Below are 15,665 nucleotides of genomic sequence, written 5' to 3' on the forward strand. Positions count from 1 at the left end.
CTGTTGTAGGCAGAGTCTTATTGCTGTACAGGGCCTGGAAGTGGGATACCCATTCCCTGGCCGTGATAGCGTTATCTATACGAGGATCTTGACTTTCTTGATAAAAAGGAGCATTCACAGCCTTCCAAAAAGCAGCAGAGTCTTTTTGTATTGCTGCTGTGTGGAGGGCTTCCCAGGCTTCAGCTTTTAGGTCTTTCTTCCTTCTAATCAAGGCGGCACGGTACTTACGCCTAGCCCCTTGAACCTGAACTCTATCTAATGGGGTAATATGCAAGGCATTTTTAAGTTCCCGCAGTGCCCTAGAGCAGTTTAAATCGAACCACCCTGGTGTTTTCTTAACTGTGTTAACAAAGTCTCTGGTCAGAAGGTGCTTAATTACACAACAAATTTTATTAAAAGAGTTCAAGACTTGTTCATCATTCTCTTCTAATGTCAAACACTTAGTAATTTCTTTTTGGGAAATATTTACTAGGTTTTGTTGAAAGCTCTCTGGTATTACCTTCTCCCATTTAATACAGAATCCGTTACGCTGGCCAAGAATAGGATTAAAAACGTAATTACATTGAATATTAAGTGGCCGTGTATCCAGATTTAGTTTAAAGGTAACTGAAATGGGATAATGATCACTAATGCCACTTGTAATTGTCTTCCAGGCATTAACCAGTGAGGCATGACGAGAAGATAGTAAAGTAAAATCAATAATTGAACGTGCCCACCTTGCGTTAAATGTTGGTGCAAACTGTTTTGGCTCAGAGCAAACCTCATTAATGAATGCCATGGAGTGATCCACCATTAAGTTATTAAGTAAATCTCCTAATGTTGTGTGGGCAAAATGGCTTATTGGTCCTATGGATTCATCTTCCCAGCCACACACTCCCTGTAAACTCTTAGGGCACAATGGACAATTAAAGTCCCCTACCCACAAGAGAGCCATGTCGCCTGGGCAACTATCCGCAACAGACTTAAGGGTATTTGACAATTTCTTAATTGTAATTTCCAGTTGTGATCTCGGGATGTTATTATAGAAATTAATAATGGCTAGATTTTCCAGAACACCCCAGGATACCCTTAGGATCTGGAAAAAAGGAGAATCCGAGAAACTCCCTAAAACCGTGGGACCTGAACAGATAGACAAATACATAGCCAACCCTCCCTTGTGTCTGCCCATTTTAGTGGGAATTGCTGGCGTAAAAAACGTTTTAAAGCCCAGCAAATGGGATTCTTCCTTTGCCCATGTTTCCTGGAGAGCTATAATTGAATGGGACATAGCTACTGACCGCCAATCTGTGTCGTTAATTTTTGGGGCTAGCCCAGCTATGTTCCATGAAATTATGCTACCAGGAACTTCCGTTGTTATTGGAGATGTTACTTCCCTGAATTTCAAGGAAGTTGGTTCAGTTATGTCACTGAGCGTAGTCCCAGCTGGGGCTATTACACTCGTGGGCATCTCAAAAGGTGGTCTCATTATATCCATTGTTTCAGGGGGAATAATCCCAGACAGATTTTGTAACTAGGGGGTTGCCAACACTTTCACCCCAGTAGGTTGTATTTTGGGATAAGGGACAACGACAGGGCAGGGGTCTAACTCAGATGCAATATGTACAAGAATAGGAATATTGCTTTGAGCACTAACATTATTTTGTTTATCTTTGGTCCTGTGAGTTGATAAACTGTTTGAAAGTACCCCCGACCGTCATTCGCAGTCATCCAGACCTGAAAATGCTGCGAATCTGTTAATATGCTCTAAAGGGGTAAATGGTAATAAATGGTCCATTCCCCTGGTTCCCTGTGAGTGATCTAAACCACTGAAATTATTTCTCTGTCCCCTGTATGGGATGTTGTTCCACCCATAAGAATTTTTTTGGGTCATAGGATAGGGAGTCTGCCAGGGATGTTGATTGTTAGATGTTATAGGGAGATTATTCCATATACGGAAGGGGGGGGCTAAAGACATCAAGGAAGTTACCTGGGGTCTTGGGTAAAAATAAGTTAGATCATAAGGAGTAATGGTTGTAGCATTAGTTCTTATATTACAGTTTAAGATGTGGTTAACTGCGGCAGGATCTCTAAAATTTATGATAATGAGATCGCCCTCAATATCTTTCTCTCTACTCCCCAGCCAGGAGAGTCGGCGTACGTGAACAATGTCGCCGTTGATATTATATGGGAGAGGTCTGTACTGACTAAGCCAATGCATGGCTTTATTTTTTAATTGGCTAAAGCCTTCTCTCCTGCCCGCTTGTAGAACAGGGACGCCTGTGAGTACAACCACAAAAGGGACCGCGTCCGGTGGTAATTCAACTTGACGGTCCCTAGTGGATCCTGATCTTTCAGGGTTTATCCGCCCCCTATGCTCATACTTATTTCCTCCATGGGCTGTAGTTGCCTTCTTCGGTAGTTCTTTAAGATTATGTGGAGCGGGTTGATGGTCTACTTTTTGCAACTTTGCCCCACAGTGTATGCCTGCCCCTGCTTTACTAACTGAGTTTGTATCCCTCTGGGCTACGAGGCTTGGAGATGGAGCTGCAGCTTCGGGGGGTAAGGGCTGGTTAGTTGGAACTTTGGAGATACCTGCTTTGGTGGTGATTGCGTGTTCTAAATCCCCGAGCCGCTGTTCTATCCTCTTCAGCCTCTCCAATATAGGAGAGGTAAATGACTTGAATAGATGTTCAATTTTTTCAAGGGAGACTGTGGATAGTTGTTTCTCATCTGTGCCATCCCTAGTAGATGTTAAACTAATGCCAGATACAGTCAGTGTAGGGCTATCTGTGAGCGGTATAACCTCATGTATGGCCTCTTGACCTGACTCGGATGGTAGTCCAGATTTTGTAGTGGGAGTAGTGTCATGCCTGCCCAGCCCAGGAGAACAATGCGTGGTTGGCAACGGTTGGCAAGGAGGAAAATGCGGAACTTGAAGCATGCGCAGTAGACGCGCATGCGCAAGAGAGTAGTGTTGCAGCCTTAAGCCCGCCCCAAACTCACAGGAAACGCTTCGCGTTTAGCCAGTGAGAGTCCCATCTCGTTCCGGGTCTTTGTGGCGTCCGAGGAGCTAGGTGTTCGTGTTGGCGTTTCTGGGCCGGTAGGCTGTTGGATTGTTCGTGGCGGGAGTTCGTAAGTTGAGTAGCGGCTTGCTTCTCAGTTTAGAATGCATTCTTGAGCACTATCGTGTTGCTTGGTTTTTGACCGTGATTTAGAACGGTAATCATCGTGATTGAAAGGTCGTATTCTAGGAGACATTTCCTATATTTAGTTCCACCAATTGGTGTGGTGGAATAGGAGTTCTGTACCTAAGCTTTCCATTAGGTATTGGAGTATTTCGTTTTGAGCGTGTTCACGTATTGTGGATTGGTGAGTGACTCTTCATTTAGAGCATAGACAAGTATAGGAATTATGCATACCATTCATGAGGTCCTTTTTCCCTCCCAAATACAGTGACTAGTAGCCACCAGTGATACTTTCTTCATTTCCAGTTCATGTTTATACGTTCCCTATGTTAGAGGCATTCTCCACTTCTCATAAGGTACATTGGTTAGCAGTACTTTCCATATTGTAGGTACATAGAGGGAGGGGATAGTGTGTGCTAATTGTTTCTTATATATATTGCAGTGCTCATACCAGAGGAGAAGCCTCATCTGAAGCAGAGGAGGAGTGTGGAGCGACATCCTTTCTTTTCCTTTCTTACCCTTGTTTTGTTCCCCTGTGTTCCCCTTGGTTACTTGCTGGTTGTTGGTGTCTCTTCCCGACATCCGGGGGGTGACGAGGGGGAGACAGGGTGGTGAGCATCGTGAATCCAGGATACTTCCGAGACAACAAGGTGCGTGCATTACAGAACGCGAAGCCTATATATATTTGTCTCCCGAGTATCATGGATCTCACGTTACAAGACGTGGCAAACATGGTGGGGAATCTCCAACGGGAAACCCAAACCATTGCGGACAGGTTAGAGGCTTTAAGCCAACACAGAGGAGAAGGAGCTAGTGCAAGTAATCAGGCCCCAGTAGTACAAGTAGTGACTCCTCATACTATTCCTTTGGCACCTCCTGAAAGGTTCTATGGAGATCCTTCTAAATGCGCAGCGTTTTTGACTCAGTGTCAATTACATTTTCTTTGTAAAGCTGCATGTTTTCCCAACGACCAAGCTAAAGTTGCCTTTGTCCTATCTTATTTAGGGGGGTCAGCAGCTAACTGGACTGTACCCTTGATAGATAAGGATGACCCCTTACTATTGGACTATGAGGCTTTTCGTAGAGAGTTACGTAAAATGTTTGATAAACATTCATTCACACATGCAGCAGATACAGAACTCTTGAACTTAAAGCAGGTGTCCAAAGATCTCATCACTTACATATCCACCTTTAATGGATTAGTGGTGGAGGCAGACTGGCCCACTAATAAACGCAGTGCCCTTTTTTATAGAGGATTGCGTGAGGAATTAAAAGATGCATTAGCTCATGTAGTGGATCCTACAGAGACATGCCCTGAATTAATCGATTTAGTTGTCAAATTGGACCATCGGTTAGGAGAAAGACGTAAGGATAGAGTCAAATATGAATACCCAAAATTGCTAGGTAAAGAAAAGAAACTTGAACCTGAAAATAAGTCTGACGAGTCTGAACCTATGCAAATAGGCAGTGTTAAAGGACCTTTATCTGAGGCCGAAAAACAAAGACGTAGAGAGCACAAATTATGTCTTTACTATGGTAAGCCAGGACATTTTTTAAGGGAGTGTCCCATAAAACCCAAACAATTCAGGAAGTCGGAAAACTAGCTGACCTGAGGGTAACAGAGACCTTCCCACCGGGTCCTTTGAAGCACATGGTCTCATCTTTAATGACCAACGAAGGACATTTTTATGTCACAGCTAGTTTTTCCTGGTTAACCGAGTCTGTCACACAATCTGTCATGGTTGATTCAGGAGCATCTGGTAATTTTATGGATATCCATTGGGCCATCGCTCAGAAAATCCCTAAAATGCAAAAACAGACTACAGAGGAAGTATACACTATTGATGGGAGTCCATTGAGATCTGGCCCTATCACACATTCTAGTATCTTACTGAATGTACATATTGAACCTACGCATTGGGAAACTCTTGCTTTTGACATCATTGAATCTCCCCAATTTCCTGTAGTATTGGGTCTTCCATGGTTACGTCTCCATAATCCTCATATTGATTGGAGAAATAACTGCCTCACTTTTGAGGAGAAAGAGAAACAAAACATCCCTGTTACCGCTTCTAACCATCAGGTGTCCCCAGTGCAGGTTAACACATTGTCCATACCAGATAGGAATTCTGTGGTTTCCCATACCTCCTTACATTCAGTTCTTTGGGACCAACCAGATACCATACTACCCTCTGTGTATCAAGATTACCAGGCAGTCTTTGATAAGGAAAAAGCAACCTGTCTGCCTCCTCATAGATCTTATGACTGCCGGATTGAGTTGCAGCCGGGTGCTCGTATACCAACCAGTAGAGTATACTCCCTTACAGAAAAGGAAAACATATATCTAAGGGAATACTTGGATACTATGCTTGAGCTTGGCTTCATCAGACCCTCTAGGTCCCCCGCTTCCTCGGCATTATTTTTATCCCAAAAAGGGAGGGGGGTCTGAGATGTTGCATCGATTATCGATCACTAAACGGTATCACCATTAAAAACAAGTATCCCTTACCCCTCATCTCTGCACTCCTTGACCAGATACAAGAGGCCAATTGGTTCACGAAATTAGATCTTCGTGGGGCCTATCATTTGGTCAGGGTTGCCGACGGAGATGAGTGGAAAACAGCATTCTGTACCAAATTCGGTCTCTACGAATATATGGTAATGCCCTTCGGGCTCTGTAATGCTCCTTCAGCATTTCAGTATTTCATCAATGAGGTGTTGAAGGAGCATCTTGACAAGACTGTAATTGCATATATAGATGACCACCTAATATATTCCAAGACCCTTGAGGAACACATCTATCATGTTAAGGCCGTCTTGCACCAGCTGCAGATTAATGATCTTTTTTGTAAATTGGACAAATGGTTTTTTCATCGCCACCAGGTCGCCTTTCTGGGTTTCATTGTTTCAGCAACAGGTCTGAGCATGGATCCACAAAAAGTGAAAGCTGTTTTGGAATGGCCACCTCCCAAAACGGTTAAAGAAATCCAGCAATTCCTTGGATTCGCAAATTTCTATAGGAGATTTATACATCAGTTTTCAGCGCTTGTGGCTCCTATTACTCGTCTGTTGCAAAAAGGGGTCCCCTTTCATTGGTCCGAGGAGGCTGATAAGGCTTTTACCATTCTTAAGAAGTCCTTTACCCAAGCCCCTATCCTCAAACACCCTGATCCTGCTAGTCCGTATGTGGTGGAGGTGGACGCCTCGCAGGTAGCTGTGGGAGGTATCCTTTCTCAGGCAGACAGAGATACTGGTGAACTACATCCTGTAGCTTATTATTCTCACAAATTAACACCAGCTGAGATAAACTATGCTGTAGGGGAAAAGGAACTCCTGGCTATAAAAAAGGTATTGGAGGAATGGAGACAATACTTGTTGGGCACAAATCATACAGTTACTGTTCTAACAGACCACCGTAATTTGCAGTATTTAAAATCGGCCAGAGCATTGTCTATGCGGCAATTGCGGTGGACACAATTCTTCAATGAATACGATTTTACCATTCACTTCAGAGCAGGCAGACAAAATGGTAAGGCGGATGCTTTATCACGCTTGGGATTTGAGCCATTACCACATGATGATGCACCTCCTTGTATCATTGCACCTCAAAAAATCATTGGATCACTAACAGCTGAAGAAGCATTCACATTACAAGTACAAAAGGCCCAACATGACCCTGCAGCCCAAGACATCCTACACCAACACCAATCCGTAGTGAGAACAAACCTCCATTATGTACAAGGAAGGTTGTTCATTCCGACGGTACCGCTTCAAAAGCAAGTTATGGAATGGTGCCATACACATGGGGTGGCGGGGCACCCGGGATACAAGAGGACATTAGAATTGATACGGAGGTATTGTTGGTGGCCCCAGGTAGCTACAGATGTACAACGTTATGTGCGGACATGTCCAATATGTGCACAAGGAAAACCATCACACGAAGGTTTAGTGGGGTTATTGCTACCACTTTCCACACCTGTAGCCCCCTGGCATTCTGTCTCAATGGACTTCATAGTGGAGTTACCCAAAACACAGAGAGGCAATAACACTCTTCTTCTTGTTGTGGACATGTTCACCAAAACAGCTCATTTCATCCCTTTAAAGGGTCTGCCCACCTCCTCTGTTCTGGCTAGTGTATTCTTGCAGAATATAGTCCGACTCCATGGATTGCCCTCTATTCTGATAACAGATAGAGGCTCTCAGTTTATATCCAGATTCTGGAAACAATTATGTACCTCATTAAAGATGGAAGTCCGCCTATCGTCTAGCCCATCCCCAGACGGATGGGCAAACAGAACGAGTAAATCAATGTTTAGAACAATTTCTGAGGTGCCAACTTCTGCAGGACCAGAGGGAGTGGGATGAGTTGATTTGGTTGGCAGAATTGTCATACAATAACAGCCATCATTTTTCCACTCTATTCTCTCCTTTCTATGCTTCTCATGGTTTCCATCCTAAAGTCTTACCCTTTTCTCCTTTGAGACCTTGTGCCGTCCCTGCTGTACAGGATGTAGTTTCGCATTTGCAAATTGTACATTCCACTATCCATGACAATCTGGACCAAGCTAAGACACAGTACAAGAAGACTGCAGATTCACATAGACAGGCAGAACCCAAGTACCAACTACAGGATAAGGTATGGTTATCTACCAGACATTTGGCATTGAAAGGTGCATGTAAATGTAAACCCAAATATATTGGTCCTTTTTCTATTGTCCAAGTCATCAATCCGGTAGCAATGAAATTGGGATTACCATCTTCTATGAGAGTGCACCCTGTTTTTCATGTTTCTTTGTTGAAACCGGTTTTGCCTGATACCCGCCTGCCAGCAATTCCTCTTCCTATACCGTCGGTGGTAGACGATGGTGATGAATACAAGGTGGGTGCTATTATTGATTCCAGACGCGTGCGTCGCCGACTGCAGTATCTGATACATTGGAAAGGTTTTGGGATAGAGGAAAGATCATGGGAACCTGCCAGCCACATACATGCTCCGCGTTTATTGAGAGTGTTTCACAGAAAATACCCTAACAAACCGAAACTGGTGGGGGCGTTGTGGGAGGGGTATTCTGTCATGCCTGCCGAGCCCAGGAGAACAATGCGTGGTTGGCAACGGTTGGCAAGGAGGAAAATGCGGAACTTGAAGCATGCGCAGTAGACGCGCATGCGCGAGAGAGTAGTGTTGCAGCCTTAAGCCCGCCCCAAACTCACAGGAAACGCTTCGCGTTTAGCCAGTGAGAGTCCCATCTCGTTCCGGGTCTTTGTGGCGTCCGAGGAGCTAGGTGTTCGTGTTGGCGTTTCTGGGCCGTTAGGCTGCTGGATTGTTCGTGGCGGGAGTTTGTAAGTTGAGTAGCGGCTTGCTTCTCAGTTTAGAATGCATTCTTGAGCACTATCGTGTTGCTTGGTTTTTGACCGTGATTTAGAACGGTAATCATCGTGATTGAAAGGTCGTATTCTAGGAGACATTTCCTATATTTAGTTCCACCAATTGGTGTGGTGGAATAGGAGTTCTGTACCTAAGCTTTCCATTAGGTATTGGAGTATTTCGTTTTGAGCGTGTTCACGTATTGTGGATTGGTGAGTGACTCTTCATTTAGAGCATAGACAAGTATAGGAATTATGCATACCATTCATGAGGTCCTTTTTCCCTCCCAAATACAGTGACTAGTAGCCACCAGTGATACTTTCTTCATTTCCAGTTCATGTTTATACGTTCCCTATGTTAGAGGCATTCTCCACTTCTCATAAGGTACATTGGTTAGCAGTACTTTCCATATTGTAGGTACATAGAGGGAGGGGATAGTGTGTGCTAATTGTTTCTTATATATATTGCAGTGCTCATACCAGAGGAGAAGCCTCATCTGAAGCAGAGGAGGAGTGTGGAGCGACATCCTTTCTTTTCCTTTCTTACCCTTGTTTTGTTCCCCTGTGTTCCCCTTGGTTACTTGCTGGTTGTTGGTGTCTCTTTCCGACATCCGGGGGGTGACCAGGGGGAGACAGGGTGGTGAGCATCGTGAATCCAGGATACTTCCGAGACAACAAGGTGCGTGCATTACAAGTAGTTGTAGAACGAGCCTTATTGCCCTTCCCAAAATCAGTATGGCTGATCTTAGCTCTTTGAGGCAGACCTCCTCTCCTCCTTCTCTTATTGGGTGGTGGGCCAAAGATTTTAACGGCTTCCCATTTCCCTGATTTCTTGTGCGTGTTCCCCACCACTACACGGGGAGTATCAGGTATAGTATCCAAGACAACATTAGTATTACTAATCATTGAGGAACTATTTTGTTCCACATCATCAATAAGTGTCATTGGGGGTGGCGAGTCTCGCAGTAGCATAGGGATTCCCTGTGTACTTGACTCGTCCTCAATACCTAATGTAGAGCCTGGGCCTACTGGGTTAGAGTGTATTAGAGCATCAACAGAAAGTCTGTTTTTAATAGCTTCAACCGAGAGGCGTCGCTCAGCCCTACGTTCCGCCAATGAGCAGTCCCTTTCTGTATCAAGGTTGGGTTTCTTAAAGTAATCATCCAAAGTGCCCTTAGCATTTCCTAGTGCTTCAGTTTTTTCTACATTAGCCGGAATTATTGCTGATGTTAGTCTTTTGATAGTACACAACCCCTAAATAGGTTCCTCTTCCAACGAAAATTACTAGTGGTTAAATATTATTAGGGCGTAACCTGACCGGAAGCCCCATAAACAATCAGTATCCAGGAGAATCTTGATGATGAGTGGCGGTAAGAAGAACAGGGGCTTTGAAAGGTGCACATAGGACACACAACGGGATGCTCAGTATCAAAGGAGATGTCACACTTACTGAATCACGTGGTGATAGTCCTACGATGTTTAGGGAGTGGGCCCAACCCAGCCTCCTCCAGCCACCGAACGGCCACAAAACGGCCCGCCCTTTGCCCGGGCTTAGCCCCGGGCTCGGTCCCGCGCGCGTCCCGCGACGCCGGACCTCCCGTCTGCTTTTGAGCGCCTCCAGGCGCGTCTCGGGCGTCAGCGCCCGCAGGGGATGCCGGGATTGGTAGGTTACCTCACCTCCCTCCGCACAGCGGCCACCTGATGTTCCTCGGCGGCGGCGGGAGGGAGGGCAGCCGGTGACTGAAGATTTCTGCACGCGCCCCGCTGGGTTCTCTGGCAGCAGTGAAGTCAAAACGAACAGGTAACGCTGGGGAGCCCGCTCTGCCGGACCTCCCGTCTGCTTTTGAGCGCCTCCAGGCGCGTCTCGGGCGTCAGCGCCCGCAGGGGATGCCGGGATTGGTAGTTCACCTCACCTCCCTCCGCACAGCGGCCAACCTGATGTTCCTCGGCGGCGGCGGGAGGGGGGGCAGCCGCAGGGGATGCCGGGATTGGTAGTTCACCTCACCTCCCTCCGCACAGCGGCCACCTGATGTTCCTCGGCGGCGGCAGGAGGGAGGGCAGCCGGTGACTGAAGATTTCTGCACGCGCCCCGCTGGGTTCTCTGGCAGCAGTGAAGTCAAAACGAACAGGTAACGCTGGGGAGCCCGCTCTGCCGGACCTCCCGTCTGCTTTTGAGCGCCTCCAGGCGCGTCTCGGGCGTCAGCGCCCGCAGGGGATGCCGGGATTGGTAGTTCACCTCACCTCCCTCCGCACAGCGGCCACACTGACCCGGGTTGTTAAAGAGCAGAAACAACTTGGTATTGGTGATATTACTTACTAATAGGCTTTGATGCCTAGGGTTAAAGCGAGCGAGGAAATTGACAGGCTGCAGGCGTGGTCTAATTAGAGGTAAATAAGGCATGCATTGTTAGTGTGCGGGTGCTGTGGGAGAAGAATTAAGGAAGTGAGTGAAGCAGTTGCCGCGAGGTAGACTGTGTGAAGGAAAATCAAAGTAACGTAGACAGGGACTTACATTGAATTGGAGCTATCGGTCTTGGAAGCGTGTGGTATGATCAGTTGACTTGACAATCTAGGCAGGGAATGCCTTACTAGGAGGATTTTTGCCCACAGAGTTGGCGCTGGCAAAAAGGAACAGGCAAAATAAACCAGTGGTGCACGCGCACCACAGAGGAGCGGGGGGAGCGTGGCAGCGAGGCGAACCTATGCTGCTGTGCATGCTGGCCAGCGACGGGAATGGGCATTGCAAAGGTGGGACATGCGCCGCCTTTGCCCAATCGAGTGCCTTTTTTGTAAAAAAAAAACATGCGAAAGCCAATGGCGGGTGGCGAAAGCCTGATCACACGCACGAGTGTGTGAGCAGCTTTCAGAACCCCCTTACAAGAGGCCTCGTGCTGCGCGGGCAGGTCTGCGCACTGCAACGCTAGGCACAAGACCAAAAAAGAGGTGAAGACTGGGCCCTTTAACATCTAAGATGTCCCTTCTCTGGCATGTTCATGTTCAGCTTGCACCAAGACACCCATGATTAAAACTATTTGCACACTTTACAAATTTCCGTTACATAACATAACGATCCAAGATTCTAGAATTTGATCCGCGAGAAGAAGGCAGGTAAAGATTGGAAGTTAATCTGGTTTGGATTTTGGAAAAGATGCAGATCTAGATTAAACACCCAGCATGCTTTCTCGTAAACCACTGTGAAGGTCAGAGGGTGTTTCAGAATAAGACTGGCCAAACAGCTATTGAAAGGAGGAAGCTCGGACACAAGGGCAAATAATGTTAATTAAGAGTTAAGCTGGTCATCTGCTACTGTCAATGGGTATGGATATAATCAAACTAACAGACTAGTTTTGCCCCATAAACATACTCCCAAAGATTATTTCTTTCTAAATATTAAGGTGCAGGTGAGTTAGGGAGCACACTTTTGTAGTACGCTGTACAGAATAAACCATCACAAAAACCTGTGTGATTGCATGCAGAGCCATTCGCCAATTTTTTGTAAATGAGGCCCAGAATTTCCAAATACATTTCGCAAATTGTAAGTGTCTTTCCTAGAGATCAAAGATTGTAAAACACAACTATTAAAAAAAGAAAAGAAAAATAATTTGCAATACCTCCCCTTAGCACACCTGCCGTTTCTAAGTACCGTAAATATTAGGCGCAACGTTTACCCAATATTAACTACACTTTTATTTAAGAACTCGAAAGAATTGGAAGGCAGAGTTAACAATTCAGAGTTTCAAGTTTCAGACATGCAGAGGTCAGTGGCAAGCGTTTAACTCACAGATCCGTCGTACTTCGTCTTGAATTTTAATGGCAAATCCTGACCTCATTTCCAATGTTGTGTGTCACAGAGTCATTTTACTATCAAATAATGATACTTTGTTAAAATGAATGCACGAAACGGTTTGCACTTTCCAGGTCCAGACTTCATTTTTCCTGCTGCTGAGGTCTTAATCTTTTTTTGCAATGAAACAGTAGTCGCGAGCGTCCTCTTATCCAAGCGCTTCTTTGAACTCTGCATGAAGGATGTTGATTTAATAGCTCAGTCTTCAGGGGTCACAATCAAGATTAGCACAAGGAAAAGTCACTTTGTCAAAAGGAAATCAAATCAGCAGTAGTTAAAAGCTCATTCAGGCAGGACAATCTGAAACTAACTAAAAATGAATGTACTTTTGAGTTATTACCAGTGCAAGGGGTACCTTTTGTTCCGCGAGCAATACTGCGTTCGAATTGTACATTGCTTATGAAAGATTTTAGGAAGAACTTTTTTGTTCTTAAAATATCAGGTTGAGCAGGCGCTTTAAGAAGAAGCTGAAAGCTTTAATAAACGGAATAGCTTTGCAAACAGACAGCCTCAACGCAAATTTTAACAATATCTTCTTGTGTCAAACATTCCTCGGCGCCCACGCGCACGCATACAGATAGATCACACATTTAGGATCCAAACGACGTCTCATTGCTCATTTAAAATGGCATGTGTTGTCCCGCACGCATTTCTAACTGCGTTTTCTCTCTTTTAATTCCCAAAGAACTTTGGAAAGCAGACCGAGGTCAGAGTCGTGCGTGAAAACAGCCCATTGAGTATCATTACCTCAAAGAAGGTGAGACGTTTTCATTATCACATTTAATTTATGGCGTCACCTGTGTTGGGATATTTTTGTATTGAGACCATTATGACCGGTGGAGGAAAGAAATCACAGCTAGCCTCATTATAGCGTGACTAGAAATGGACGTGTTCACCCTCCACACAATAAACAAACGTGTGTCTGGCTTCAAAATGACAACACGTATAAATAGACCCCAGTGAAAATCATCATATGATAATTCTGCTCGAACAAATGCGTTATGACTTCCCAGAAAAACCAAGATTGTATTATTCTGTAGATGTTGACAAGCACACCCTACACCATGTGACATCCAAAAGCAGCATGGCAACAAAACATTGGCTGATCCATTTTGCACTGGGTAGTTCTACTTGGTTTATTTAGGCATGTTTGACTCTAAACTTGAAAGAAAAGGAAAGTTGTTATCTAATATTTCGTCATGCTTATAATGTCGTCTATATATATATATATATATATATGAATTGCATCATACAGAAAGTGTCTGATTTATGCATCAGAGCTTGGCGACATTTTTTAAAAGCAGCATTTATAGGTGCAATCAAAATACTGTGAAATACTAAAGTTAAAGTGTCCCAATAATACAGCTGGAAATGAAGAAATGGAGATCACGTAACGCCAAACCCATCATCATCAGACGTATGGCAACTGTTGGTGTCACTAGTAGCACCAAATAAAAATATTTCATAAGGTACGATGCAAACTCATCTGATCACATTACACCAGAAATTGTGAACAGATTTTATTTATCTAATGCCACTGGTGGTATTTGCAACGCGAGCACTAATGGACTAAAAAAGTCCCCAAGAATGTGGTACACAGTGAAATATGTAATGTGCTCAAATTATAAAGTATAAGCGTTGTTAAGATTCCCATACAACATAACACTACATGAACATATTTTTATCAAAACAACCTAAATAACATTATATTTATGATGCATTAATGTTCGATCGTCTATTATTTCCGCATTAGTGACTGTATTGTTTTAACTAGTAATTTATATTCTAGAAGCTTACATATATTTATTACAAAAGAACATATTTTGAAATTATACCATTTTAACTAAATATTTTTGACATTGTCTTGTTTATAGACACCAATGGTTTTGAATTGTCTGCAGTACTTTGTAGCACTTAGCATTGTTTTGGTAAAGCAAAGACATAACTCGATTAGGCCAGCAACAGTTCTACTATGTTAGGAACATAATTTAATTAATTTTGGATTATGTATGTCCTTGTACTGATTCAACCGAGGTTGAGGCATTCAAATTATATATTAGATTTCAGAAACATGGGTTAAACGTAGTCAAGGGGAGTGAAGTGGGGGGATAGGGGGGCTATTGTTTGCAGTTCAAGCCTATGGAAATTGGTCTGTTAGTGTTTTGTTGTCTCAGTGACGGTATTGTATTTATTTATTTCTGTAGGTTTTTTTTAAAGCGCGAACTTGGCCCAAGGGCACTAGAGTGCTTTACACGAGAACCAGGCATTTTTATATGAGAGTAAGCCCTGAGAAGAACCTGGAAGTTATGATATATAAAGCTATCCATATTAACTTGTGAATAATGTGCCAGCCTGGCTTTGCATCTCCCACCTGTCCTATCACTTTGAAATATATATAAACATTTTTTAGATGAAGTAGAAACTCACCCTTCGTGGTGTGGGATCATTACAGCAAATGATTACTTTCAGTGAAGGCAAAGTATTCATCTAAGCAGGATAGATCGACTTTTCTGACTGCATCGGGTTAAGATGGGCATTTGCTGACAGGAGCATCAAGATGTGACAGTTGTGACCCCCAACATTTTGAATAGGTGCAGCACTCAGGCAGGGATTACATAGGATCTGGTGCGGATGCACTTACACACCTTTAGAAGCAGGTTTGCGCCTGTTTGCCTTCCTTTAGTATAGTTATTTAAAATCGGTCTATAATGCTCCAAATAACGCATCTTCTCAATATGGAAAAAACCAAAGAATCACCACAAACACCGCTTGAGTCTGAATGACAGCAATAGGGACATCAAAATGCTGATGTGGTATATCACCTAAGTGAGAACAGTGCCAGATCTTGCATATACTCTAAATCAGCATTTCCAAAACTGTGGGTCATGATCCACAGGTATGTCACAAGCTGATTTTTGGTGGGTTAGGAAAGTCTGAGCAATAAAGATGTTTTTTAATTCTGTTTTTATCTTGACAAATTTGCTAGTGCATCAAAGACATAGGTCAAAATGTCTGACTCTTTCTTCGGATAAATTGCTACGCATTATTTGAGCATAGAATTGTTGTTACTTTTCTTTCCCTGACTGCAAAGTGACAGGCATTTTTCAAGTGAATTGTGTGACAATCTTGCTGCATTACATTTAGTGTGAAAGGAAATGCTGTAGGGTGTCATTTTAAACAACATGTAAGTGCCTGTAAATTAACTATATGCAGTTAGTAGTTAGGAAAGCAAACATGAAGCACATTTATTTTGTAATTCTGAAGTGTGCTGCTAACAGAAATTGAAATTGGGT

The 15,665-nt window shown here is 43.9% G+C and overlaps 1 protein-coding gene across 11 annotated transcripts in view; it reads left to right on the forward strand.

Annotated features, from left to right (window-relative positions):
• Positions 1-15,665, forward strand: part of MLIP (muscular LMNA interacting protein) — a 1,868,253-nt gene that overhangs the window by 695,433 nt on the left and 1,157,155 nt on the right. For all 11 annotated transcript variants that reach the window (XM_078647952.1, XM_078647955.1, XM_078647953.1 and 8 more), the window contains one exon: positions 13,058-13,129. In XM_078647952.1, the coding sequence (XP_078504078.1) occupies positions 13,058-13,129 (72 nt within the window). The remainder of the gene's footprint in view (positions 1-13,057; positions 13,130-15,665) is intronic.

The sequence above is a fragment of the Lissotriton helveticus genome, chromosome 6 (assembly GCF_964261635.1).
Source record: "Lissotriton helveticus chromosome 6, aLisHel1.1, whole genome shotgun sequence".
NCBI classification, from domain to species: domain Eukaryota; kingdom Metazoa; phylum Chordata; class Amphibia; order Caudata; family Salamandridae; genus Lissotriton; species Lissotriton helveticus.